Raw genomic sequence first — 25445 nt, 5'->3', positions numbered from 1 at the left:
TAATTAACCATTCAAACAATTTACCAAGATTCATTGTAGATTCATCACTGGCCATTTTTAAATCAAGATTGGATCTTTTTTTCTAAAAGATATGGTATTGGAATTATTTTGAGGATGTTCTATGGCCTTTGTATAAAGAGAGCAGACTATCACAATGGTCCCTTTTGGCCATGGAATCTATGAATCTGTGATAGCTATTTGAATTATGCCAGTATGGATGGTGTTTAGTCTAACTTTAACATAACCTAGTTAAAATTTAAATCAGATAAAGATCATATATGTAGTCTAGTTTTTAAAGTAAAATGTGAAAGGAATAGGAACTGGAGTCCCCTGGTTAAACTTGGCTCTGTCTGAATCTCAGACTTGAAGGGACAAGTGCCTCTGCTCTTCCATGTTCAGTCATAACAATATAGTTAATTGTTACAAACTGTAATAGGCAAGAAATGAACCATTACTGTGAACATTTTGTAGGAGCCTGTAATACCTATGGATCAGTCATCAGGGCACCCAGATAACATAGAACCAGGTAAGATGAATAAATGTATTTTTATATAAAGTTTCTGCAATTTCAAGTACTTTAAACTGAATTAATATATTATTTCAGAGTTGGTTGATTTGTTAAAAAATGTAAAACATTTCATGTGAACAAACAGAATAATTTTATGTAGTGTTGTTGTGGCCATGTTGGTCCCAAGGTATTAGAGACACAAGGTAGGTGAGGCAATATTTTGTATTGGACTAACTTCTGTTGCTGAGAGACAAGCTTTTCGAGCTACACAGAGTTCTTCCTCAGGTATGGGAAAGGTACTTAGGGATTGTCTTCATGTATAGCAGCACAGCTACACCAGTGGACCTGCGCCACTGTAGCGCTTTAGTGAAGATGCTACTATGTCTACAGGAGAGTTTCTCCCATCAGCGTAGTTAATCCATTTCCCTGAAGGTGGTAGCTATGTCGATAGGAGAAGCTCCCCCGTCAACATAGCACAGTCTACACAGGGGGTAGGTTGTATAACTACGTTGCACAGGGGTGTGGATTTTTAACACCCCTGAGCGAAGTAGTTATATCGATCTAGGTCTGTAATGTAGACCTGGCCGTAGAATGTTACGGCTAAATACAAGATCAAACAGATAGTGTAGCATAAGTAGTTAGAATATGTGCTAAGGGACCTTTGAAGGTGAAGTGGCCTATTAACACCCCTGTAGTCATAGGACAAAAAGGAGGGTTAACTGGTTAAAGGTTGTTGTAAGAAGCCATAAATCTGCTGTCTGAAGACCAGGCTTCTTTTTAAAGTGTCTAGCAAAGTTATGAATTTAAGCTCCCAGGCTTGTCTTTTGAAAGTGTTGTGCAGGCTTTCCATTCAGGATGAGGACTGAAAGGTCAGATAGAGTGATCAATTATTATGCATAAGGCTGCAAGTTTGTCACGGAGGTAAATTGATACAAGTCTGTCTTAATTTAGCCTAAAACTAGATGCAAGATGTATCTCCGGGCTAGGGTCCTGATTGGGTGATGTGGTGTTTTTTGTCTTTTATCATTTCTTGTGATAGTTCATTTGAAATCACAGTGGTTTCACCCAAATAGTTGTTGTTATGGCATTTAGTTCACTGGATGAGGTGTGCCATGTTGTGATAGGCATGTGTAGGACCCATGGATCTTGAAAGGTGTGTTGGGGGTAGTGTTGATTATTGAAGCAGTGGAGATGTCTGCAGGTTTTGCATCTGTTCTGGCAGGGCCTGGTGCAACTTTGAGTTGGTGTGCCCTGGTCTGTGGGGAGCTTGCTTCTGATGAGGTTGGCGTATTGTTTGAAGGCCAGAAGAGGAAGTTCAGGAAAGATTTTTTTTTTTTTATTTTTTTTTTTTTTTTATTTTTATTTTTTTCAGGATGGGATTCCCATCATATATGGGTGGTAGCTGTTTGATTTCCCCATATGGGTTCAAGTGTGGGGTAGAAGGTGACAACTAGGGGTGTGCATTTGGAGGGGTTTTTATTTCTAAATTGAAGCAGGTTGTCTTGGGGGTATTTCAGTGGAGTGTCTTTGTTTGGTAAAGGTGATTTTGAGTGTATTAAGGTGTATTCCCTGGACTTTCTCCTCAAAGCATATTCTGTGGTATCTGAGTGCCTGGGTGTAGATAACAGATTTTTTGTTGTTTGGGTTGGTTACTGGATCTCTGAAGGTAGCTGTCTGTATGGTTCCATTGTTGAAGCTCATTGTGTTGTCCAAGGACTTGATGCTAGCATGGGAGTGTTCCAGAGAGAATTTAATGGGTGGGGGGGGGGGGGGGTGGTTGAAGTTGTGGTGGAAATTTGAGGGAGTTTGTCATCTGTCCAGAGCACAAAAATATCATCCATGTATCTCAGGTGTCTCATTGGTTTCATGGTACATTTGTGTGGGGTATCATAGCTTGTAGTTTGATACTTGATGGGGACCCCATTTTGAAAAGCTATTAGGAAAACATCCCTATTTTTAAGCCTGTTTATTTACATGCTTGTGCACCGATGTTTGTATTACACCTTAATCGCCTATCCTGCTGTTTAAATCAAAAGTTAAAGATAGAGAACAAATATTTCCCTATGTTTTAGATTTACTCTTCTCTGTAAATAGGGTAGCTCTTCAAAAGAATGTGGTGGTTGTGGTTTGATCTGTACAAAAACAGAGAATAAAGTTAACTAGTAGTTAGCATCATGGCAATGTCTTTTATACAGAAATCAAGTTGGAGGGGTAGCTAAGTAGGAATAGTAATCTTCACTTTCAAACTTGGATCTAGTCACTGTTCTTACCATTAAAACCAAAATTTACCAGACACTGTCTCTTTTTTTTTCTCTTTATCATTCTCTGTCTGCAGAAATCAGAGTTTGTATCATCTGGGCTGATCTCATGCAGTCATACATTTTAGAGGTTTAAATTTTTAACTTGCAGTCTTGTATTAATTATGAATGGGAGATTCTCAAACAATGTGGGGGTGAAATAGTATCCAAAGCTTTTTAGTTGGTAAACCAACTTTTAAATCAATATACTTTTTTTTTTTTCCCTTGGAATATTTGCTGAAATCTTTTCTGCTACACTGTAATCCTCTCTAGTTTTTTAAACTCCCATGCACAAAAATAGAGAATATCTGTCTGTCCTTCATTTAATAGGATGAACACCTTCATTTTTTTTTTTTTTTTTCTTTTAGTGATTCCATATAATCCTTCTAGCCATGAGAGCTTGGACCATGTTGGTGAAGAAAAAGAGGTAACGTGTTTTAGAGCAGTATACCTAACTATTCAAAAGTCTGGAAATCTTAGCAGTTTTAAATGATACTGAAACTTAGCACGTAGGTCACTATGTACAGATTACCTAAATTAACTCCTGTACAAACTCAGGTTAGTCCATTTGTGAGACACACAGTTTGATCAGACACAGAATTCAATATGCAGTTAAAACTTTAATATGAAACTGACAGGAGAGAGTAAGCATTTTAAAGTACAAAGCTGTTCTTAAAAAAGGGGGCGGGATAATTATTAATTACTACTGCAGCACAGTAAATGAAGTATTTGAACCCCCAGTATCCTTAAAAAAAAAAAAAAAAAATCTGCAGTTACCAATATATTATAATATTGGCAATGTTGCTCACTTGCGTTTAAAAATCTTTATTTATAGGCGATGAGTATTAGAGAAAGTGGCAAACCTTCTTCCAGTCTGGGCCTTCAAGATTTTGATCTGCTCCGAGTTATAGGAAGAGGTAGTTATGCTAAAGTACTACTGGTTCGATTAAAGAAAACGGAACGCATTTATGCAATGAAGGTTGTGAAAAAAGAACTTGTCAATGATGATGAGGTAAGCAATGTTTCTACCAATGGACTAAATAATTCTTCCTTTAGAAAGAACTTGCACATAGTACCCGTAAGACCTAGATTTGAAACCTTACTGTAATCGCACTATATATTATGCATAAGGCTGCAAGTTTGTCCTGGAGGTAAATTGATACAAGTCTGTCTTAATTTAGCCTAAAACTAGATGCAAGATGTAAACATTTCAGTGTGTCTGACTGCATTTCTTATGGGGGGGGATAGCTCAGTGGTTTTGAGGATTGGCCTGCTAAACCCAGGGTTGTGAGTTCAATCCTTGAGGGGGCCACTTAGGGATCTGGGGCAAAATCAGTACTTGGTCCTGCTAGTGAAGGCAGGGGGCTGGACTCGATGACCTTTCAAGGTCCCTTCCAGTTCTAGGAGATAGGATATCTCCATTAATGTATTTATTGGTGAAATACTATTTCACTGTATCAAAGACGACAGTTTTCTAAGCTTGGGATGTTTTTATAAATAGGATATTGATTGGGTACAGACGGAAAAACACGTCTTTGAACAGGCTTCAAATCATCCTTTCCTTGTTGGCCTACACTCTTGCTTCCAGACAGAAAGCAGGTAAGGTCAGAAACTAACAGAACAGAACTGTCTATTTGTCACACTTCTTCGTGACATTTTTCATATTGGTGTAGGTATCCCAAAGGGCTATTCAAATATTGAATGCAGAATAATTACTAAAAACTATAGCACCAAAAACATCTGTGGTGATTTGTAAACAAAAGGATTCTGAGAAGAAGGGAATTTGAAGGCGGCGTGCTTGGTGAAGAAGGAAACCGTCCTAAGCACAGGAGACAGTATGATAGGGAAAAAAAAGCACAATATAGGAAAAAAGTAGTAGACGCATAGAGGATGAGAGGGGGTATGAAGAAATGAGAATAGATGTAATAGGGGATGAGGTTACATGAGGCCTCGATGAGGGAAAGGAGCCTGAATATGGTTCAGTTAAATAGGAAATGAATGAAGGAATTCAAAAAGGAGTGGTGAGGTGGCAGGAGAGATTACTTTAGTAGTGGTATTTGATAGCTTGGATATGAGAGAGAAGGTTAAAATAATAAAGGCAAAAGATGGCTTAAGCAGCAAGGATAGTGAGGAAACTGCATTTTGTTTATATTGTATTAGAGGGACCTTGTGGGAGACTGGATATATGGGTGGAGAGTAGTCAAATACAACGCTGGATAACTGAAGGATAGTTGGGTTGTCGGTGATTAGAATCAGGAGGAAACAAGTTCAGCTTTGAAGTTTGTGATAATCTTTGAGATGTCTGAGGCAATGAGAGGCACAGTTGGACTAAGTGGTGGGATTGGGTGTAGAGAGGTAGATTTGGGAACCATTCACATAATTGGTGGGAGTGGGTAGTTCAGACAGAGCATTGGTTGTTCACTAGTAGAATTCTTGGTTCAAAAGGAATTATTTTGGGAAAGTTCTACAGGAGGTCAGATTGGATGCTCACAGTGGTCCCTTCTGGCCCCAGAATCTGAATAATTGTTTTTGTATAACACTTATAAATGTTGTTGTTAAAGAAACTTAGAAGCCCTGGTGGTTTGGGAGCATGGGAAGAGTTAATTACCTTCCTTTAATAATAAAAAGCTCCAGGACAAATTTTGTTGAATATTCATTGTTTGACTATTGAGAGAGGCCCTGAAATATGGAGACCTGAACATAAGATGATGGAATGGGAGTAACCCATTCCAATCCATATTATGAGAGACGGAAGGAGAGTCTTTGCTAGACCCTGTCAGTTCTACTGTTCAGAAGATATCAAGCTACAAGGACTCTGAGGGTAAAAAGGAAGATCAAACGTAAAGTTGAAACAATCCATTTTTGCATAATATACCTTTTGTGTTTCAGATTATTTTTTGTAATAGAGTATGTAAATGGAGGTGATTTAATGTTTCATATGCAGCGGCAGAGGAAACTGCCTGAGGAGCACGCCAGGTATGTTTACTTTAAGAGAATATTGTTCACACGAAATCTGCATTTCTGACATGATGCAGCAGTGCAAAGTTTATGTTGACACTGGCCTCCCAACTCTTGCATTCCCCACATGGAAAAGAGTTGAGATGGAAATATTTGGGTCAAGAAATTCTCCTTTTTCCGTGAGATGAGTTCCTATAATGTAGCTATTTAATTTTTAGTGCTGCAAGCTACAGATACCTTTTTTAATTCAGAATAAAGACAGTAATATTAACCAGAAGTACTTGGTCCTGTTCACATTAGAATCACCCTGAAGTGATTCTGTAATTTAAAATTTTAGAGAATAGAATTGGAGAAATGTAGTGCTGGAAAGGACCTTGAGAGGTCATCTAGTCCAGCCCCCTATGCTGAGGCAGGACCCAGTAAACCTAGACCACACCTGTTTGTCCGGCCTGTTCTTAAAAACTTCCAAAGATGGGGATTTCACACCCTCCCTTTGAAGCCTATTCCAGTGCTTAACTAATTTTAAAATTACATAGTTTTTCCTAATATCTAACCTCAATCTCCCTTGCTGCAGTTAATCTTTCAGTTACTACTTGTCCTACCTTCAGTGGACACTGAGAACAGTCAATCACCGTCATGTTTGTAACAGTCTTCAAATATGTTAAGAGCTATCATCAGCTCCCCCCTTGCATTTCTTTTCTCAAAACTAAACATACCCATTTTTTAACTTCTCCTCTTACATCAGATTTGTCTTAACCTTATTGGTTTTTTCGCTCTGCTCTGGGCTTTCTCCAATTTGTCCACATCACTCCTAAAGTGTGATGCCCAGAATTGGACACAGTAGTGCAGGTAAGACCTCATCAGTGCCAAGTAGAGCGTGACAACTACTTTGTGTCTTAAACCCCCTGAATATCAGCCTTTTCTGCAACTGCATCACGTTGACGACTCTCATTCAGTTTGTGATGCACTGTGATTCTCGGAGATCCTTTTCACATTACTACCACCTAGCCAGTTATTCCCCATTTTGTAGTTGTGCATTTGATTTTTTTCCCCTTCCTATGTGAAGTACCTTGCACTTGTCTTTTATTGAATTTCATCTTATTTATTTCAGATCAATTCTCTAATTTGTCAAGGTCACTTTGAATTCTAATCCCGTCCTCCAAAGTGCTAGCAACTGCTCCCAGCTTCATATAATCTTCAAATTTTGTGTGTACTCTCCACCTATTATCCAAGTCACTAATGAAAATATTGAATAGTACCAGACACAGAACTGACCCCAGTGGGATCACACTTGATACACCCTCCCAGTTTAAGTGTTACATATAGATTGTATATTGATAAGATAAATTTGTTCCCACAAAGGTAGGGTGTGTGTGTGTGTGTGTGTGTATATATGTATAAATCTTCCCAACTTCCATCTCTGCAAACTACTTCTATGATCTGAGGATTCAACAGAGTTCTTTCTATTTGTGTCATCACTACTAAGAAAATTCTTCAGCCCCAATTTACATCTGTGCCGCTTCAGTGGGGTTACAGGTGTGATTGAGGTCAGACTTTGTCACTGCAGCATGAACTTGGTCAACAATTCTGATATGCAAAAGGAATAGAATCCAATTTGCTCTTAGCCCTGCAGAGCCAATACATCTATCAGCAATGAATGTATTTTTGCACTTATAAGCAACTATGACTGAATAAACAGTATTGGTTTTCAGAGTAGAATTACACTAAGGACACTTCATTGCTGCACTATTTATTATGCTGTAGTTGTAAATCTATTTTGCAAAACTAAGGGACCTTGTGTCATCAATGTGTCTGTCTTCATTCTAGGTTTTATTCTGCAGAAATCAGTCTAGCATTGAACTATCTTCATGAGCGAGGGATAATCTACAGAGACTTGAAACTGGACAATGTGTTGTTGGATTCTGAGGGGCACATTAAACTCACAGACTATGGCATGTGCAAGGTGAGGGAGAATTCTTTCCAAACAGATAAAATGTGAAACTTCCTTCTTGGGTATCTTGTAACTTATGGTAGCTTATTAAATGACTAAGTCTGTAATCAACTTGTATACACCTCATGTGGAAACAGAAGGCTTTATCCCATCTGCAACTAGAAGGAAGAACAAGAAATGCTGAACTACTCAGATGTGTAAAAACACACCTCCTGCCTTCTGGTTCTACAACCCATTGTATATTAGGATCTAAAGTTTATCACAGAATGTAGCAGGATAAAATAATAAACTGAAAATGGAAAAACATTAAATGAGGGAATTACCCCAACCCTCTGCCCATGAATGTTTCAGCCTTCTGTTATTTTAAACAGATGAACCCTAATACATGAATTCAGTGTACATGTAGATGGGAGTAACACTTCCTGTGTCTCTTAGCCAGGAGATGTGTCCACTCGGTCTTCTGAGAATGGGAAAGAAGTCCAGTGCTATAAAGGGCCTTGGCCGCCTCTCCCATATCCCAGCATGCCTCAGCCCAAACAGAAGGGACAGCCTTTTGATATCTGTCTTGGAGGCAGGTTAGGAGCAAGGCCCTTTCTAAAATGATCATCACTAGGCTGCTGGTCATTGCTTCCACACCACAAGAGAGCTAACTGCCTTGCGTAGTTTTTCCCCACATTTTCCAGAGGAGTTAAATATTCAGACCAGACTGAAGATAATTCCAGGAAAAAAATTAAGGCACTACTTTGCAGGCAAAGCAGACAGATAAGTATGCTTGGGCTACAGAATGAGGATAACAATTCTTTCAGACACTGGAGGGGAGAGAGGTCTCACCCTAAAAATAACTGGAAAATAGGTCATGTAAGGAATATCAGCATGTTTCTTAAAGACTGCTTTGCTTTTCCCCTTTCCAAAATAGCATTGTCCACTTTCATGCTGTGGATGTAATCCTGAAACATGAACTTGTCTTTCCCATGTTGTGCACTTTTCAGTTGTAAGCTGATTGTTAGGCATTGGAGGAAAAATAAGTTGCATAGCAGGTGCTTGGCAGGGAAATACAATCACAACTTACTACAAGTGTGGAATTCAGCTTTCAAAATGGTCTAGTTTACTTCTGATTTAAATGATGTTCTTATACCATGTTTAGGATCGAAAGCCTGTGTCTGCTTGCATGAATTTGTTCATTCAATTAAAATGACTGGCAATTAGAATTTCCTCATTGACCACCATAATGGGCCAATTCCCCTAAAGTGGATCCTCATCTCAGAAAGTTTTACTTGTGCTTTTCAGGTGCTTCAGTTTTACAGGGTAGAGCATTCAAGTTTCAACTATCGTATTAAAGGCCACGAGTGGAGTTCTGCATATGTGCCACTTAAACTGGGCTCTGTGTGTGTGTTTTCAGGGAGGAGTAAAAACTACATTGTCTTAAAAAATAGTATTAAAAGCTTTTAAGATTGGCATTTGTCTTCCAAATCCATGGCTGTTTATAAAAGTGTTTTTTGCTGCCAAGTCATTGTTTATGGGGAATGTCTCTTATTGTGGTGGGTCAATTTAAGGTATATAGAATCTTCCACCAAATCTAGATATACGTAAGACAAGCTTTCCTAAAAGTCATGAGAGCCTTTCCTTCATCTTTTTGACAATTGAAGCTGCTTAATTTTTTTCATTAAGCTTTTGTTTCAGTGGTATGAAAGGTAACTGCTTCCAACAAATGATTGAAATTTGACTAGCACTGCTACTCAGCTGTTCGCTCTTCAGAATCTTTTCAGAATCACCATCTATTGGGCATTAAATGCCTGGCTGAAATGTTTCACTCCCTTACGCTAAAATCCTCCTCCTGTTTAAGAAGTGTAGTTGTGAATTCCTGTTCCAGTGCTGTTTCTTGTTCCTGTCTTGTTTAGGCTTTTAGTGTTCCTTAGGTTGCTTTTTAAGGTCTGTTAGAAATTCGCCAGAGTTCATCACAAATATACCTGTTCTCACTATATTCAAACTTATTAATATGTGTATTTCAGAGAGCATCCCTATAGATCATTAAATTTAGTAACCTCAAGAGAGTAAAGGACCACTACTTGAGTTTTTGTGAAATCTTAACCTGATTAATAACTTGAAATAGAAAGAGCAGCTTATGTGTGGGTTGCAGGCACTCAGGTGAATCTTTGTTTAAATCCAGACATTCGTTCCTGAACTGTGGTGAGTCTTCAGGAAGCCTAATGGATTACAATGCAGTATTATATAACACTTGGACAACTATGAAGACTAACTTGATTTTCAGCACCTGTAGAAAAATGAGCCAACTCAACACTTTATCTTGTTTACATAGTAAAAGTGTGGCGAATTCAGCCATTTGTAAAGAACAACATACGATGGGGCAGATTGTAAAGGGGCAAATGGCTTACACAAAGTAAAGAAGCTCACTCTGTGGGACCTATTTAAAATATCACATCACTATTAAATAAATTGCCTATCACTAAGATATTTCAATGGTAAATCTTGCATAATATACATCTCAAAACAAAGCCACAACAGAGCAAGGTAAGCATGAAAAGCAGCTTCATTTAAAAGGGTTTTTTATTTCTGTGCCTGATTGTCACAGGGCAAGTGCACCCCGTATCCTCTTGGGGCAGGGTGAGGGTAATTACTTTCCCACAGCCACATCTTTACAACCACTCCTTGTCTTGGGGTAGCGTGGCCTAGTGGTAAAAGTCAATATGGCCGCTCTCTCTCAAGGTTGTGCGGACTGATGGCTGGAGTCAATCTAACTGCCCACTTCAGTAGGGCTGTATAGGCTAGTGGTTAGAGTCAGTATGGACTCCTGGTTCAGGAGGGCTGTGTGGCCTGGCGGCTAGAGTCAGTGGAGCTGCCCCCTCTCAGGGCAGCGTGGCCTGATGGCCAGAGTCAGTATAACTGCCCACTTCAGTAGGTCTGTGTGGCCTAGTGGTCGGTCAGGAAAGTGGACCACCACTCCGGGATGAGTGGCAGCCGGGTAGGGGGACCCGGGCCATCTCCCGCTCCACTGGCTTGCAGCTCAGTGCCCTATTAGTGGCAAGTATGTCTGCCACTGAATCAGTGGGGAATCCACCAGAAACACACTGACCCCACTCGGCACAATAACTAGTCCCTCTGAGCTACTTCCTACCCTGTCCCTGGTGCAGCAGTCCCGGGGACTCTGGGCTCCTCAGTCTGTGTGGCTCCCAGCAGCTCTGTCATTCCTTGGGCATCCTGAGTCTGTGTCTCTGGCTTCCGCTGTCTGGGGCTTCTACAGTGCTGGAGCTCGCATTGTGCATCCTCCCTCTTTGGCAGTCAGCCCAGAATGAGCCGAGTTGCTCCCTTTTATACCTAATCTCCAGACGGAGCATGCCCAGCAGGGCCGAGGGGGCGTGGTCTCCTCAGCCCAGAGAGTAGAGTTACCCTCGCAGTACCAGTGCGGGGCAAGTGCACCCCATCACACTGGTCCTCAACCTCAGCTACAATTTCAAGTTTAAACTTAGTTTTGAAAAATATCAAGTGTTTGGCCCACATAATGTAGTTCAGAAAGTGAATGTTTATAATATGGAGAAAATAGTGTCTGAAACTGGAAGTGAATTTCCATTAAAACTGTTTAAAGGATTAATTTTTATGTCTGAGACTTCTGTGGACTATTAAGTGTTAGGCCTCTTGGAAATATCAGAGATTTAGCATATGTCCAGTTGCTTACTGTACCCCATATTTGGAGTGATCTTTTAAAAGTTACTTAGCGTTGGTGTACTTTTCTAGAAATAGGGATAATGCTTGACTGCTTCTCAGGAGTTTTGTGAGGATTTGAGCTGCAAGGCTCAAAGTGCAAAGGTGTATTAAGTAAGTTATTGAACCAACTCTAATTGCAGCAAAGGTGTAAATGACTGACATTTAGGGCTTTAATTCCACTATTGTTAGCATAGGATTGCCCCACCCTCACTGCAGGTGGAGCACATTGAAATTTTTAGGAATGCAAATGATAAAATATTCAACTTTCTTAGAATTTTGGTCCTTTGGAGAAGTTATTGGTGGTGACAAACAGCTGTGCAGGGCTGCCTTCCCTCTCCTTGCCTTCTCTAGCGCATAGTCCAGTGAGCGTATTTGCCTTCAGATTAAGCAAGTTTCAGCCTTTCAGGGTCTCTCCTTAAGGCTATTGGATGCCCAAATAGCCATGGCAGCAAAAAATACCCTGTCCATATATGACTGACCTGAGGATTGTTCTCCAGTCCATTGGACGGAAATCTGGACATGGCAATCAGGGCTGTTGCCTTCAAAATCCTGAAAAAACGCTACTTTTTTCCTTTGTTTTTTCCTCGGTTGGGAAAATAAAAGGCTTTATGAAGTGAAACACAACACATACTATGACTTAACGCCATACATTTATTTATTCATCAAAGGTAAAAATGCATGCACTTTCTAAAACAAAAGATAATTCCCAGTCTACTAATTAGTTAAATCTGCCACTCTTTTGTATCAGTTCTTGCATACCAGTACTTTTCTATTTACTTGTTCAAGCAGTAGGCTGTTAGTTTCACCCAAACCAATACAAATGTGCTAAAAGCACACTCTGATGCTGAACTGGCTGGAGAACAGTGCAGGTCTTTTTTTAAAATCCTCAAAATTCTGAATTCAGTGGTGGCCTGGTCAGGAATGTCACTTCTACAATTTCCCACCATTTTGATGCAACCAATTGTGATATACCACTTCTGCAAACAAAGGTTTGGGATAGGAATCTGGGGTCTGTTTTAAATGCTAGAAGGAAAAAACAAACTCATTACTTTCCCTCAGCCGTACTTCAACATCTTCTGCCTGTCCTGGGTTTAACTTCTGACCTTCATTGTTTGGATCAGTCATGCTGACTGGTAATAGGAACAGAAGCTTCTCTGAATTGTGTTTTGACTATCATTTTGTGGTTTTTAGCTTTAGATTAGATGAAGCCAGATTTCCACTGACACTGCAATTGCTTTAAATTGTTTTAGATCGATGTTGTGCCTTGCATGCCATGGGAAAGCATTGCTATCCATTATACCTAAACACAGATTTCTGATTGGTAATTAAGGTATTGTTGCCTAAAACATGATTTGGTTTTTTAATGAACATGCATTTAACATAGTGTTTTTTTGTAACTTAAACATCTAGTGTGCTATAAAGGGAATATACAATTTCATTCTTTGACCATTATTAGAAAACAGTGAATGTAGACAGGTGCAATGAAGACACTCTGCATACAGATCTATTTTTGTAGAAGTAATATAGTGCTTTGCATGCAGATTACATGCATAAATCTAGTAATTTATTTTGGTATGGGTCACTTCACAAAGTATAGTTTTATAATGTGACAGCAAGTAGAAGGCATTTTTAGCAAATGATGTAAAACTTTTCCCCTCTGTTTCCTTTTTCAGGAAGGATTAAGGCCTGGAGACACAACCAGTACTTTCTGTGGAACTCCCAACTATATTGCTCCTGAGATTTTGCGAGGAGAAGATTATGGTAATTTAATCATCATAAAATACTTGAGCTGTAATGCATTTCTGTTAACTTCCTTGTAAAATGATTTGTGGACGAAAACAAGAATCACCATACTAGATCAGACCCATGGTCCAGCTAGTCCAGTATTCTGTCTCCAGCAGTGGTCGGCCCTAGATGTTTCACAGGATGGGGCAAGATACCTCATTTTACGCAGATATGGGATAGTCCGTTCCCCCCTGTTAGGTAGTGGTTTTAATATTTTCCACAGTTTATTAACCTTAGCTATTGTAACTCTGGATTGTTATCCATATAAATGTCCAGTCAGTCCCTTTTCAATCTTGTTAACTTCTTGGCCTCAATGATGTTTTGTGACAGAGTTCCATAGTTTAGTTATGCATTTTGTGGGGGGAAGGGGAGAATTCAGTTTTGAATTTGCCACCCTTTAATTTCATAGAATATTCTCTTGTTGTGTCATGAGACAAGGAACAAACTCCTAATCTACCTTTTCTATACTATTCATTATGTATTTTCATCACATCTCATCTTATTCATCTTTCTTCTAAAGTAAAGAATCGTTCTTTTCTGGTCCGAGATAAATTTGCTTCTCTCCTATGTCTGTGGTAAAGCATCTGTTAGCTAGGACTTGATCATTTGTTCCCTTTTTCACTGTAGCTCGCTATCTTATAAATCTAAGTATTGGGTCTCAGATACTAAAGCATTTTAAAATGCTTTATCCATATAAACATAACAAAAATGTATCTAGTGACCTGTAATAGCTATTAAAATTTATACAAACACAGTATGTAGAAGTTCTGTTGTAGGTGTAACACTTTTTTTCAGTATTAACTTGGCCACTTTTAGTTATACAAATGCAAAAGGGTATTTTGCTAGTTGCAGACAGTTCTGGAACATTGCATTACTTGGGTCTTATATTTCTGGCAAAAGCCTGAGGCTCACCCTGTGACCTATCACAGTCGCCTTCCTTCCAGAGCAGGGAGATGGCTTAGTATTGTCTTCAGAACTAATTAGGTGTGCTTAATTTTCTGTGACACAAGGCCCTTCCTCTTTGCTTAGCCTGGGGAGAATCTGGCAGAAGGCTGTCTTTATAGCAGTCCCAGCCTTGAGGAGAATCAAGATACTAGAACTGTTAATTGATACCTGTCTTCAGCAGTGAACAATAGAACATGTGATGTCACCTGCATAAATAATTATTTTTATTTATTGCAGTGTTTGACACTAATAACTATGTAGCCTTCCACCAAAAAATGCTGTCAATACACAGCTGAGATTGAGTGTCTTTTTTTTATTCCCCCTTAAATACTAAAATTACTATTTAAACTTGAGAACCTAATCTTTAAGGTTTCAGCACCAACCTTTTAAGTCTGCTCCTTCTCCTTTCTGAGTACTGCCTTCCATCCTGCACATAATGAACAAGAGGACTCCTGTTGCCATTGTCACACCCACCTTAAATGTACAGTAGTCTTTAGGTCATAACTTGACTATTGCATGCCTTTCTGACAGTCAAGACGTCTGATTATTCATTAGTAAAATATACCTTGTTCTTCATATAGTTAGCACTGATACTTATTTTAATAAGTCCTCCCTGATAAAATAATTTATATTCTGATTTTTATTTTTTATTTTTTATTTTAAATTCTAGGCTTCAGTGTTGACTGGTGGGCATTAGGTGTACTTATGTTTGAAATGATGGCTGGCAGATCCCCATTTGATATTGTTGGAAGCTCCGATAACCCCGATCAAAACACAGAAGATTATCTCTTTCAAGGTGAGGAGTGGTGAAGTTTTAACGTACAATAGATTCTGCTTATTGGCAATCCTTTAGCTGACAGCAGAAAGTTACCATTATCTGACAGTTGCCAAAAAGAAGTTAGGTTTGCAGGGCTGCAGCTGAAAGCACTGGAACGTGCCTTCCCTGGCTGCAGCCCTGCAAATCTATCTGTGGGGAGGATGGGTGCAGCTCAGATGCTAGGGCTTTCCCCATGGAGGGAAGGCTGTGGCTAGGGCAGCAGTGGGGGTGCTAGAGGGCCACTGTTCTGCACAGTACCCATCTCCACTGCTGTCCTGCCCACAGCCACCTCTCCCAGTCCACAGCACTGGGTCTCTAGCAGGGTTGTGGATGCGGGCGTCTCTGCCCCTTATCTCCTGTGCAATCCCTGGGCACAGGCAGGTTTGCAGGACTGCAGCCAGGAAAGAAAGCACTGGTACATGGCAGCACCAGCTGCAGGCAGATTTTTTGGGGTTGCTGCCAGGAAAGGCACCTTCCAGTGCTTCCTTCCTGGCTGCAGCCCCACAAACCTGCCTGTGGTTATGGCCTTTCTCCCCCCCCCCCCCCCCAAAAAAAAAAAAAAAAAAAACGAAGTTCAGTACGTGGCATGCCATTGCCAGTATGAAATCCCATTAACATTAATTAATGGGATGGGATTGGTTCATTGGTTCCTGGCAAAATGTTGCTGTTAACAGAAAGTTGTTTATATTAGGGTTGCTATTAAGCGGCATCCACTTTATTTAGTGTGTTGTTTTCTCTACAAAATGTTTTACAAAGAGAAGAAACTTTAACCATACAACGTGCTGATGTCTTAAATTCTCTATTCTTCTAGTCATTTTGGAAAAACAAATCCGTATTCCACGATCCCTTTCTGTTAAAGCAGCAAGTGTTCTAAAAAGTTTTCTTAACAAGGTAAGAGCTAAAGCCCTATATTTGGACTGAGGTTTTTCAAGAGCTCTGATTGTCAACTTACACTTACAAGGGTGGAACTGAAATTAAAATTGCCCCTAAGCTGAAGTTCAGCAGACAAGGTCTGAGCCTGGGAAGGGCTTTTCTAAAACAGAATTCTTAATAGATGGAACTGACATATGTTTGGCTTTTTTTACTGTTTAACTGTTTTTAAAACCTGAAACTTTGCAGATATTCAGACCTAATGGGTAAGCCACAAAATAAAAGGCCTAGAATGCACAGAATGGCCATATTGACTAGGCATTGGGGAAACAGATTTTTACCATAATTTTTGAAACATCACTTCTGAAATTCTCTGGTACTGTATGGTCTGCTAGATCATAATTATTCTGAATAGTTGGAAGTAGGTGGACTTGATGTGTGTTTCCATGCAAAATTCCACAGAATTGCCAGAATATTTCAGAAGGGAGAGATCTGAGAGATCACTTAAGACTTATTTCAGAACAAAATGCCTCACCCCATGTTAGTGAAGGACTTGAATGCATGTTTCTGGGCTTGACAAACTTCACTTTCAAATGTGACAACAAAGTCTATCTCATTTAGTGTCTTTGGTATTTAAAAATAAATTGCTTGAAAAAATGACAGGAACTGGGTAGATGCTATAGCAGCGGTCACCAACTGGTCGATCCTAGAGGATCTCCCAGTCGATCGCGATCTCCGGTGGTGCAGTGTGCCTGCCGCTAGAGCAGACTCCCTGCTTACCCCGGCCCCATGCTGCTCCCGGAAGCAGCCAGCGCAGCCCCATTGTCCCGGGGGCAGAGGTCTCCCTCTGCACGCTGCTCTTGCCTGCAACCACTGCCCCCACAGCTCCCATTGGCCAGGAGAGCTGCAGGGGCGGTGCTTGCAGAGAGGGGCAGCATGCGGCGCCACAGGGGCGCGTTGGCCCCTTCCGAGAGCGGCGTGGGGCCGGGGTAGGTAGGGAGCCTACCTTAGCCTTGCTGCACCCGCCACTGACCGGGACCCACTGGAGGTAAGTGCTGCCCGGCGGGAGGCCACACCCAAACCTCCATCCCTGAGCTCCCTCTCAGAGCCAGCACCCCAAGCTCCCTCCTGCACCCCAGCCCTGAGCCCCCTCCCAGAGCCAGCACCCCAAGCCCCACCCCTGACCCCCCAGAGCCTACCCCCTGCACCCGAACACTCTGCCCCAGCCCGGAGCTCTCTCCTGCACCCCAACCACCTGCCTGAGGCTCAGCCCAGAGCCCCCTCCCAAACCCCTGCCCCAGCCCGGTGAAAGTGAGTGAGGGTAGGGAGAGCGAGTGGCAGAGAGGGTAGATGGAGTGAGTGGGGCAGGGCTTTGGGGAAGGGGCGGGGTAGATCCTAGGTTGCCCTTAGATTCAAAAAGTGATCTTGGGCGTAAAAAGGTTGGAGACCACTGTGCTATAGCATTGCTGCAGCTCATCTACAACTAACCCACAGATTTGTTCACAAACTAGGCTTGTTAGGATTGCTTCATTTAAATTTGGAGCATTACCAACTCATCTGAGCTATGGAGGTTTTTGTTAAACAAAAATAGCTGTGGAAACCTAGAAGAAAAACACACCTTGATGCTGACTTTTGGACTTTTTATTTTTTTAAATCTTTTTGTTTAAATGATTAAAATTTCAGTGGTATTACATTGGAAGTAGCCATCCTTAACAGTACCCAACTAAGAACTACTTGGCTTAAGTAATGAAGCATTTTTCAGGGGATGCTATTATCCTTTGAAGTTCCATTGTTCATCTCTTTCCCTCCTCCTGTCCTATTACGCTTGCTGGAGCATGGTTGTCTCTGAGCCGAGGAAGTCTGTAGGAGACTCACAGTGAAACCAGCAATATAATCTTCCATCAGTTAACTTTATCTGTGACCTGGGTCCCAAGCATGCAATATATTTTGATGTTTGCACATCTTAACTAAAAAAAAAATGGGGGGGGGGGCAGGGGAGAGGCGGCATATAACCAAATACAGAAGGTTGTAACTGAATTACAGCGTATATTAGGCGATTTTTCTTATTTCTGAAGGCGGAGTAAAACACTTGCAATTTAAATTTGAGACTAGGGCTACTTTGGCCAGTGCATTAGCCTAATACACATCACAGCTTTGACATTAGTGTGTCTTATGACATCTATAATGAGTAACTTTATCATTGTGTGCTAGAGATCACACATTCTCCAAATGATTTTTCACTTCGAAACATTTTTGTTCTTCCATAGGATCCAAAGGAACGTTTAGGCTGCCATCCTCAAACAGGATTTGCAGATATTCAGGGACATCCATTCTTCCGCAATGTTGATTGGGATCTGGTATGTAAACACTGCTGGGTTTTTTCTGTTATATGCAGTATAACCCTGATAGCTTGTCTTAACGGAAAGTTAAAAGGGATGCCAAATTTGATAACTTCATAATTTTTGTAACTGTTTTTAAACTATACTGTGAAGAGGATGTAGATTCCATTAGCCCTTTTACACACAGTAACCACAGAAATTTAATTTGCTGGAATATTTGTAAAATACAAACAAGAAATTTAAGTAATCTTTTCAGAACTCAGTTCTTTTTTAAAACATAAATATAATCTCTGATAGGCTGTTACTCATACTTACTTTAATTTATTTCTAGATGGAACAAAAACAGGTGGTTCCTCCATTTAAACCAAATATATCAGGTGAATTTGGTCTGGATAACTTTGATTCCCAGTTCACTAATGAACCTGTCCAGCTCACTCCAGATGATGAGTAAGTAACTCATACTTAAGAAAACCTTTCTTTAAAAAGTTAGTAAATTATAAAGGTGCAAGATCAGTTTGATTGGCTTCATAAAAGATGTACCTACAGGGTTTTTATTGCAGTCTGCTGCTGGGGTGTGGGAACTACCATTCACTGTGGTTCTCTCTAGACTTGGAAAAAGTGAACCAAATTTTACACCAAGGCATCATTACAAAAACTTTGGGAGTGGAAAAGATGCTCTCAAAGTGTTTAAAATGTTTATGGAGACAGTCAATGAGTGCTCTTTTGGAGGTGGAGTCTTGAGGGTATCCTCTTCAAAGAGCCATTTTGCTAACACAAGCACAGGTGCTGATTTTCCAGTGTGCTGGGGTGTGCTCGACCTCTGACTCTGCCCCAGACCCCACCCCCATTCCACCCCTTCCTCCAAGGCACTGCCCCCTTCCTCTCCCCCAGCAGGTTGCTCCCTCGCTCCTTCCCCTCCCTCCCAAAACCTCCTTCATGCCACGAAACAGCTGATCATGGTGGGGAGGGAGGGGGAGGTACTGATCAGCAGGGCCTGCTGGTGGGCAGCAAACACTGAGGGGGGCAGGGAGGGAGCTGATAGGGGGGCTGCCAGTGGGAGCTCAGAACCCACTGAGTTGGTGCTTATGAACACAAGCCATATTTTGCAGTCTGGTCCATCTTTAAAACCAAGATTTTTGGGGTTGTTTAAATTTCATCATTTGATTTCTTGGGACACTACAGTCTAAGAATTTGTCTCTCAAACACTCTTGGTATTTGACAAGAAAAAAGGGTGGGTTTTGGGGGTTCTTTTGTCCGTCTCTCTCATCCCTCCCCCCCACCCCCCAGTCATCTTAGATGTAGTTACCTTAACAGGATTGAAAAGTCCCATTCAGATGCTGGTTAACTCAGATAAAGCTCACAGTGTAACTTAGACTTCCCTGCTGTCCCAGTAGGGCCTGAGGGAGAAAATTCAGTCACAAGTAAGATTTGCCTTTCCTGTCTCCCTTAGTAATTAGCCTAAAACAGACTGCTCTCTTTATTTTAGGAGCTTGAGGGCTTTCTATAGTATTTAATGAAATAACTTTGGAACATTATACATGAGTAACTTGTAAGCACTATCAGCCGATACAAATGTTCCATAATGATTATTGTTCAAATATTGAGGACGTCTTAAAGACTGACAGCCTGACTCTCCCCTCACGCTTATTGTAAATAAGTATCTTGCTTGAGATAGTTAAGTGAAGATACACTGAGAGGAGTAGTAACTAATTTCTTAATTTTTTTAAGACCCCATCCATTCTAGAAGGGTTTAACCTAGCAGACCTAGGTAGAGAGCGCTGTGCCAGAAGGACCTAAGGGCAGGAGAAGCCAAGTCAGCTCTCCTAAATGGAGCCAGCCTCATACCTTTTTTCCTTCAAGTTTGGAACACCACCTCTGTATGCCGTGTCCAGCCCCTACCTCTCTTTGATAAAGAGCAGGGACCGCAGCAGCCACTGGGAGGGCAGAACATGGTTTGAAGCCAGAAGTAACTTTGTGTTTAGAGGCTGGCAAAGAAATAAGTTAGTGTGAGACAGTTTGCTGCACTGAGATTGACTGTCTGGGCCTACTTTGTTACCTGGATGAAGACCAGAACAGGGCTGTTGCCTGTTCTCTTATGCATTTGTTTGTTGCTCGCTTCCCTGCAACTTCTTGACTCCAGTTCCTCAGAGGACTATGAAAGAATGTCCTCCTTAGGGTTCTAAAGTTTAAGACCAATTCTTTATGCTTTAGTTTCCTAATCCTTTTTATACAACTTTGATACTCTTAGTCGAGTAATATTGCAAGTAGCAATTTTCTGTTAACTCAAGATACTAACTAGTTTTTATTTTAACAGTGATATTGTGAAGAAGATTGACCAATCTGAATTTGAAGGCTTTGAATATATTAATCCTCTTTTGATGTCAGCTGAGGAATGTGTCTGATCTTTCGTTTCTGGACTGTGCCATATATTGCATCTATCACTTGTTTTCTGCATGGATAAACAACTTGCCATTTCGTTGCACTTGTATCAAATGAAAAACATTTTATCCTTGCCACCAGCTGTGGAGTCAGAGATTTTTAATCTTGGTTGTTACAACTTGCTATCATGCCGAACTTTTTGTGTTAGGTTGCAAAAAAAAAAAAAAAATTTGAAATGTTAATCTACCAGCAATCTTGCCAAAGTCTAATTTTAATATAGAAGTAGCCATTGTTGCTAACTCTTAGCTAGTGGATTTTTCTGTTTAAACTGCTGTAAGTAATGTAGTTGTCTGCTTAAAGAAAAATCTTCTTACTGCTTTAAGAGCATGTGTTGCATTAGGGCACATAATGAAACAGCATTAAAAGCCATTAATACTTGCATTTTAACAGCAAGACTGACAAGACTTCAGTTCTGGTAATTTCTAAAGCCTCTCTCCTCCAACTTTGCTATGTACACTGATCTTTCCACGTTTACAGTTGAACCTGTAGTGTTTCCCCATACACTCAAAGGACAGTAGGACAGCAGTTCTTTAAAATGGGTAGAGCGAAGGAGAGTGGCTGCTTTCTTGGACTATGGAACATTGATTCTGTTCCAAGAGAAGATAATGCTCCTGTAATTGAATGAATAGATTCCACTCCTGAGCTACTTCTGATTGATAACCAGAGGTAACGCACACACTTTGGCATGTGAAAAGTGAGTGCCTTTCCAAGCCTGTCCCTTTCAGCAAGGGCTGTAAGTGATGTAAAGTATCAGTTTAAATGAGTGGAACTCACTTCATACTTTTTTTTTTTTTTAAGGAAAAAATCTGCATAGAGAATTCTTTTTAACAGAAATGGGCAGCTAATATTCAAGAATGTAGGACCTCATGCTATTTATTCCTTAAGTTTTGGTAGATCTGAAATGGTTATCTTACAGCTACAGCCTAGCTAAGGAGAAGACAGTAAAATTAATAGAATCTTATTGCCATGCTGTTGGAAAAGCGTTCCATCTTCCCAGTGGAAAAAAGAGTGCATGTTTTTTATTCATGTAACCCAGTATCTGAAAAGTGGAAGGACTAGCCACAGTGACTCCTGAACTTTTTTTGGTGTTTTTCAATTTATGAATAATCTCTTCCAAATCTTAGGTGTCCACAATGGACTCGAGCTAACTGGCAGGAAAAATTGGAATAAATGAAAGTAACTTAAACAAGAAGTGACTTGATTGGAAGTGAGATTCTTATAAATGTCCATATGGATAGCTAAATATTCAAATTATTTTTTTGAATCTGAGGGATATACTGGCTGAAGAGATGCCAAATATATTTTATGCTTGGTTTTAAAGGAAAAGGGATGTTAAGAGACATTGAGTCAAATCTATATAAATGGCTAAAGCTAAACTGCTAAGTATTAGTAAAAGCAGACTTAATAGAACACTATTCTGAAAACGCAACATACCTTAGGGCTTGTCTACACTGTGCTGGCAAAGCACATTAGGGGGTGTGATTTGTAGAGTGCACTAATATTCTGCACTGTGTACACCTTGCTGGCCTGCTCTAAAAGGTACCTAGTTTGCATTGATGTCATTGCAAGAACCATGTAAACAAGCCTTTAGCAAGAGTTACCTAAGGTTAATGAGCCTCCCCTCTGCTGCTGTTTTTTCCCTTGAACGCTATAGTGCATTGACACTATAATTTCAGTTTTGGTGGTGTGAATTATCTTCATTTGTATACTTAAACTGTTTCGGACACTGACTTAGTAGCTTTAATAAAAGAGATTGACACTACTTGGTACATGCCCATAGTACAGTACCTAGGCCACTTTTGTTTACAAGATACATTGTAGGACTAATATTTGAAAAAATATATTAGGCTACATTTTCAAAACTGACAAGCTGTTTTGGGTGCCTCAACTTTTGGGAAATACCGAGTTTGCGCCGCCCACCCCTCTCATGAAAATAATGCTCTTGTAAGATGTCTCAAGTTGGGCCCTTAAAATCAGAAGCTGCTTTTTAGGCTTTAATCTATTTAAATCTTAAAGGTTTTTTTCACTACACAAGTTAAATTTGGGATAATCTTGAAGTATTTAGCCTTTGACTTGTAAAGCCGTCATCTGTATAGAAGTCTGGAATTTGTTGGTATTAAACTCAAAGGCTGCTATCAATGAGGAATGAACTGGGCTCTGTACAGTGACTTAAATTCATAGGATATTCAGTGAAAAACGGTTTTATATAGGGAAGTGTATTTTCAGATTTTCATCATATACATAAAGATGAATGGAATTCTCACTTTGAAGTTTTTGTGCTTGATGCAAAAACATTTTTTATAGATAATGTTACAGAAGATACACATCTTTTTATTTATGTATTTTAACCTTAAGATCTGCCTTCTGTTTTAGTATCAACTTAGTTAACAAAAAAAAGTGATTGATATATATTTTAAACAATTGTCACTGTAAGTCTATTTTTTACTTTCTCTTCTAAACTCTAAGTGCCATGACATTAACTGTTAATTTTTTTTAAGTTGTTAAATGTGTAGAGGCTGTCTTAGCATATTTAGCAGGGAAATCAGGCATGGACAGTCAAGTACAGTAGGTTGTATCTTGTAAAGATAAACTGTCTACATCAGAATCATGATGTGTTTATGTGGAGTAACCTCATTTTTGTATACAAATTGGACTCTGGGTGCTCTTCTAGTTGAATACTGTTGCTACTGTATTTTTCTTCTTCACCTAGAACGCTATTTTGAACATTATACTGTGTAATCATTTCCTGTATTTGTGCACACATTTTTTTACTTGTCTTTTAAATAAAAAATTTATATTGGAGCATATTAATATTGTATTAACACTAGAATAACTCGAGGGATGATGGATATTTTCATGTAACTGGATTGTATGCTGTAGTTGGAACCTCTCTATAGTTTTATCCAAGTCTCTTCTGCAAGCAGTCCCACAGCACACTGACTTGCATTTCAGAATTATATAGCCATAAACCTTCACCCAGGGCAGTCCTAAAATAGTGATCCGACAAAAGAATCAAGTTTGTGTGCAAGAGGAAGGAGCAAGGCTTAGGAGTACTTAGTGATGCTAGCCAGTGAATGAACTGCTGGCATATATGACAGGTTTGGGGATAAAATTTTGACAGTTTACAGTGCTATTTCAAATCCGAAAGAATGGGATAATTTTGTAGCTCTCATATGGAGATCATGTTGCAACTGTAACCAAACAATTGATTAGTGCTGTTTACAAAAATATTACATTAAGAGGATAGGGCAAGGATAGTGTGTTTTTTTTTTTTTTTATTCAGTTCAGCCCAGCCCAGCCCAATTGTGTGCTTGGGTACATCCAAGGCCCCCAGCAAACAGGTTCCATTCTGCTACAAGGAAAACCTCTTTTTCTGGTTTCTATGTGGACTATGTTGCACTAAGGCCCTTGGAAGATTGTACTTCTTCCTAGGTGAGTGCTGCAGCCACCTCCTACACCACCTAACTGCCTCCACTAAACACCATAAAAGCAAAAAGTGTTCTTTCTCCCAGGAAAGCATCTCATTCTCAAGATAAGTCTGACCAGCTTCTCCTAACCTGTGAGGCCAAAACATAGGCTTAGACTATATCCCCCCTGCCCTCAGAACCTGTCACTTTCCAATATTTGAAGTTGAACTTTGATGCTAGAGCATTCCCCTGGAGTTTTAATGAAGGGCTCAAAAGACACTTGCCCTCCTTGTGTGATCCTATGGTTGATTTCTCTAGAGCAGGGGTCTCAAACCTGCAGCCCGCGGGGTTCTTTCGTGCGGCCCGCCAAGCTCCCCCTGCCCCCCTCTGCCTACCCTGTGGCGCCGCAAGCCCCGCCCCGCTCCCTGAAGCGGCTGGAACTATGTCCCTGCAGCCTGGAAAGGGGGCGGGGGAGTAGAGGGCTCTGTGCTCTCGCTTCCAGACACTGCCCCCCACAGCTCCCATTGGCTGGGAACGGGGAACCGTGGCCAATGGGAGCGCTTTGGGGGAGGTACCTGAAGGACCAAGAGCAGCATATGGAGCTGTCCCTGTCTCTCCCTGCCCCCGGACTCCGGCCGCTTCCTGGAGCGGAGCAGGGACAGGGGCCAGGGCAGGCAGGCAGGAAGCCTGTCCTGGCCATGGTGCGTGGTGCTGCCATCCCGGAGCCACTCTAGGTAAGTGGCGCCAGGTTGGAGCCTACATCCTCCCGCACCCCAACTCCCTGCCCTGAGCCCCCTGCCACACCCTGCACCCCAATCCCCTGCGGCACCCCAATTCCCTGCCCTGAGCCCCCATCACACCCCTACTGCACCCCCTGGGGGCAGGGAGGGGGCAGAGTTGGGGTGAGGACTTCAGGGAATGGGTTGGAATGGGGGCAGGGAAGGGGCCTCATGGAAGGGGTGGAGTGGGGGCAGTGCTGGGGGCAGCAAGGGGTGGGTGTCAGTGATGCGGCCCTCGGGCCAATGCACTAGTCCTCATGCGGCCCTTGTGGTCATTTGAGACCCCTGCTCTAGAACGTGAGGTTGTCAACCTGGGTCTTATGACCACCACGCCCTTCCCACATTGTTAAATGGAAGAGGGGTTCTGCAGGGGTCCTATTGTGGAAAAAGTTGAGAACCAGTGCTCTTGAATTTCTTTCTAGGTGTGATTTTGAGTTGCAATGACATCAGCTATAAGGATAGGTGAAACCACAGATTTGCTTGCAAAATTCTATTAATTATATTTTGCCGTGACACATACTGGTGCTGAGAACTGATGCAAGTACCGAAAAACCCCTCCATGTTTCTAATTGATCAATTTCTCCTGTCCTTGTGTCCCATCATGAAATGAGATTAAAGGATATACATAGG

At 40.9% G+C, this 25445-nt stretch overlaps 1 protein-coding gene across 2 annotated transcripts in view; it reads left to right on the top strand.

The window, feature by feature from the left end:
* PRKCI (protein kinase C iota) overlaps positions 1–23436 on the top strand; it is a 55718-nt gene extending 32282 nt beyond the window's left edge. Inside the window, exons 7-18 of one of the 2 annotated variants that reach the window (XM_005299245.5) lie at positions 472–526; positions 3174–3232; positions 3641–3817; positions 4307–4404; positions 5695–5781; positions 7591–7726; positions 13108–13195; positions 14835–14960; positions 15793–15872; positions 18119–18208; positions 18522–18637; positions 20505–23436. In XM_005299245.5, the coding sequence (XP_005299302.1) occupies positions 472–526; positions 3174–3232; positions 3641–3817; positions 4307–4404; positions 5695–5781; positions 7591–7726; positions 13108–13195; positions 14835–14960; positions 15793–15872; positions 18119–18208; positions 18522–18637; positions 20505–20592 (1200 nt within the window). In that variant the 3' untranslated portion in view covers positions 20593–23436. The remainder of the gene's footprint in view (positions 1–471; positions 527–3173; positions 3233–3640; positions 3818–4306; positions 4405–5694; positions 5782–7590; positions 7727–13107; positions 13196–14834; positions 14961–15792; positions 15873–18118; positions 18209–18521; positions 18638–20504) is intronic. The other variant, XM_042853758.2, reaches the window with a different exon arrangement.
* Positions 23437–25445: the final 2009 nt, after the last annotated feature.

The sequence above is a fragment of the Chrysemys picta genome, chromosome 9 (genome assembly GCF_011386835.1).
Source record: "Chrysemys picta bellii isolate R12L10 chromosome 9, ASM1138683v2, whole genome shotgun sequence".
Classification (NCBI taxonomy): Eukaryota; Metazoa; Chordata; order Testudines; family Emydidae; genus Chrysemys; species Chrysemys picta.
The sequence above is the reverse complement of the archived record's forward strand: the minus strand, read 5'-3'. Positions and strand labels throughout refer to the sequence as shown.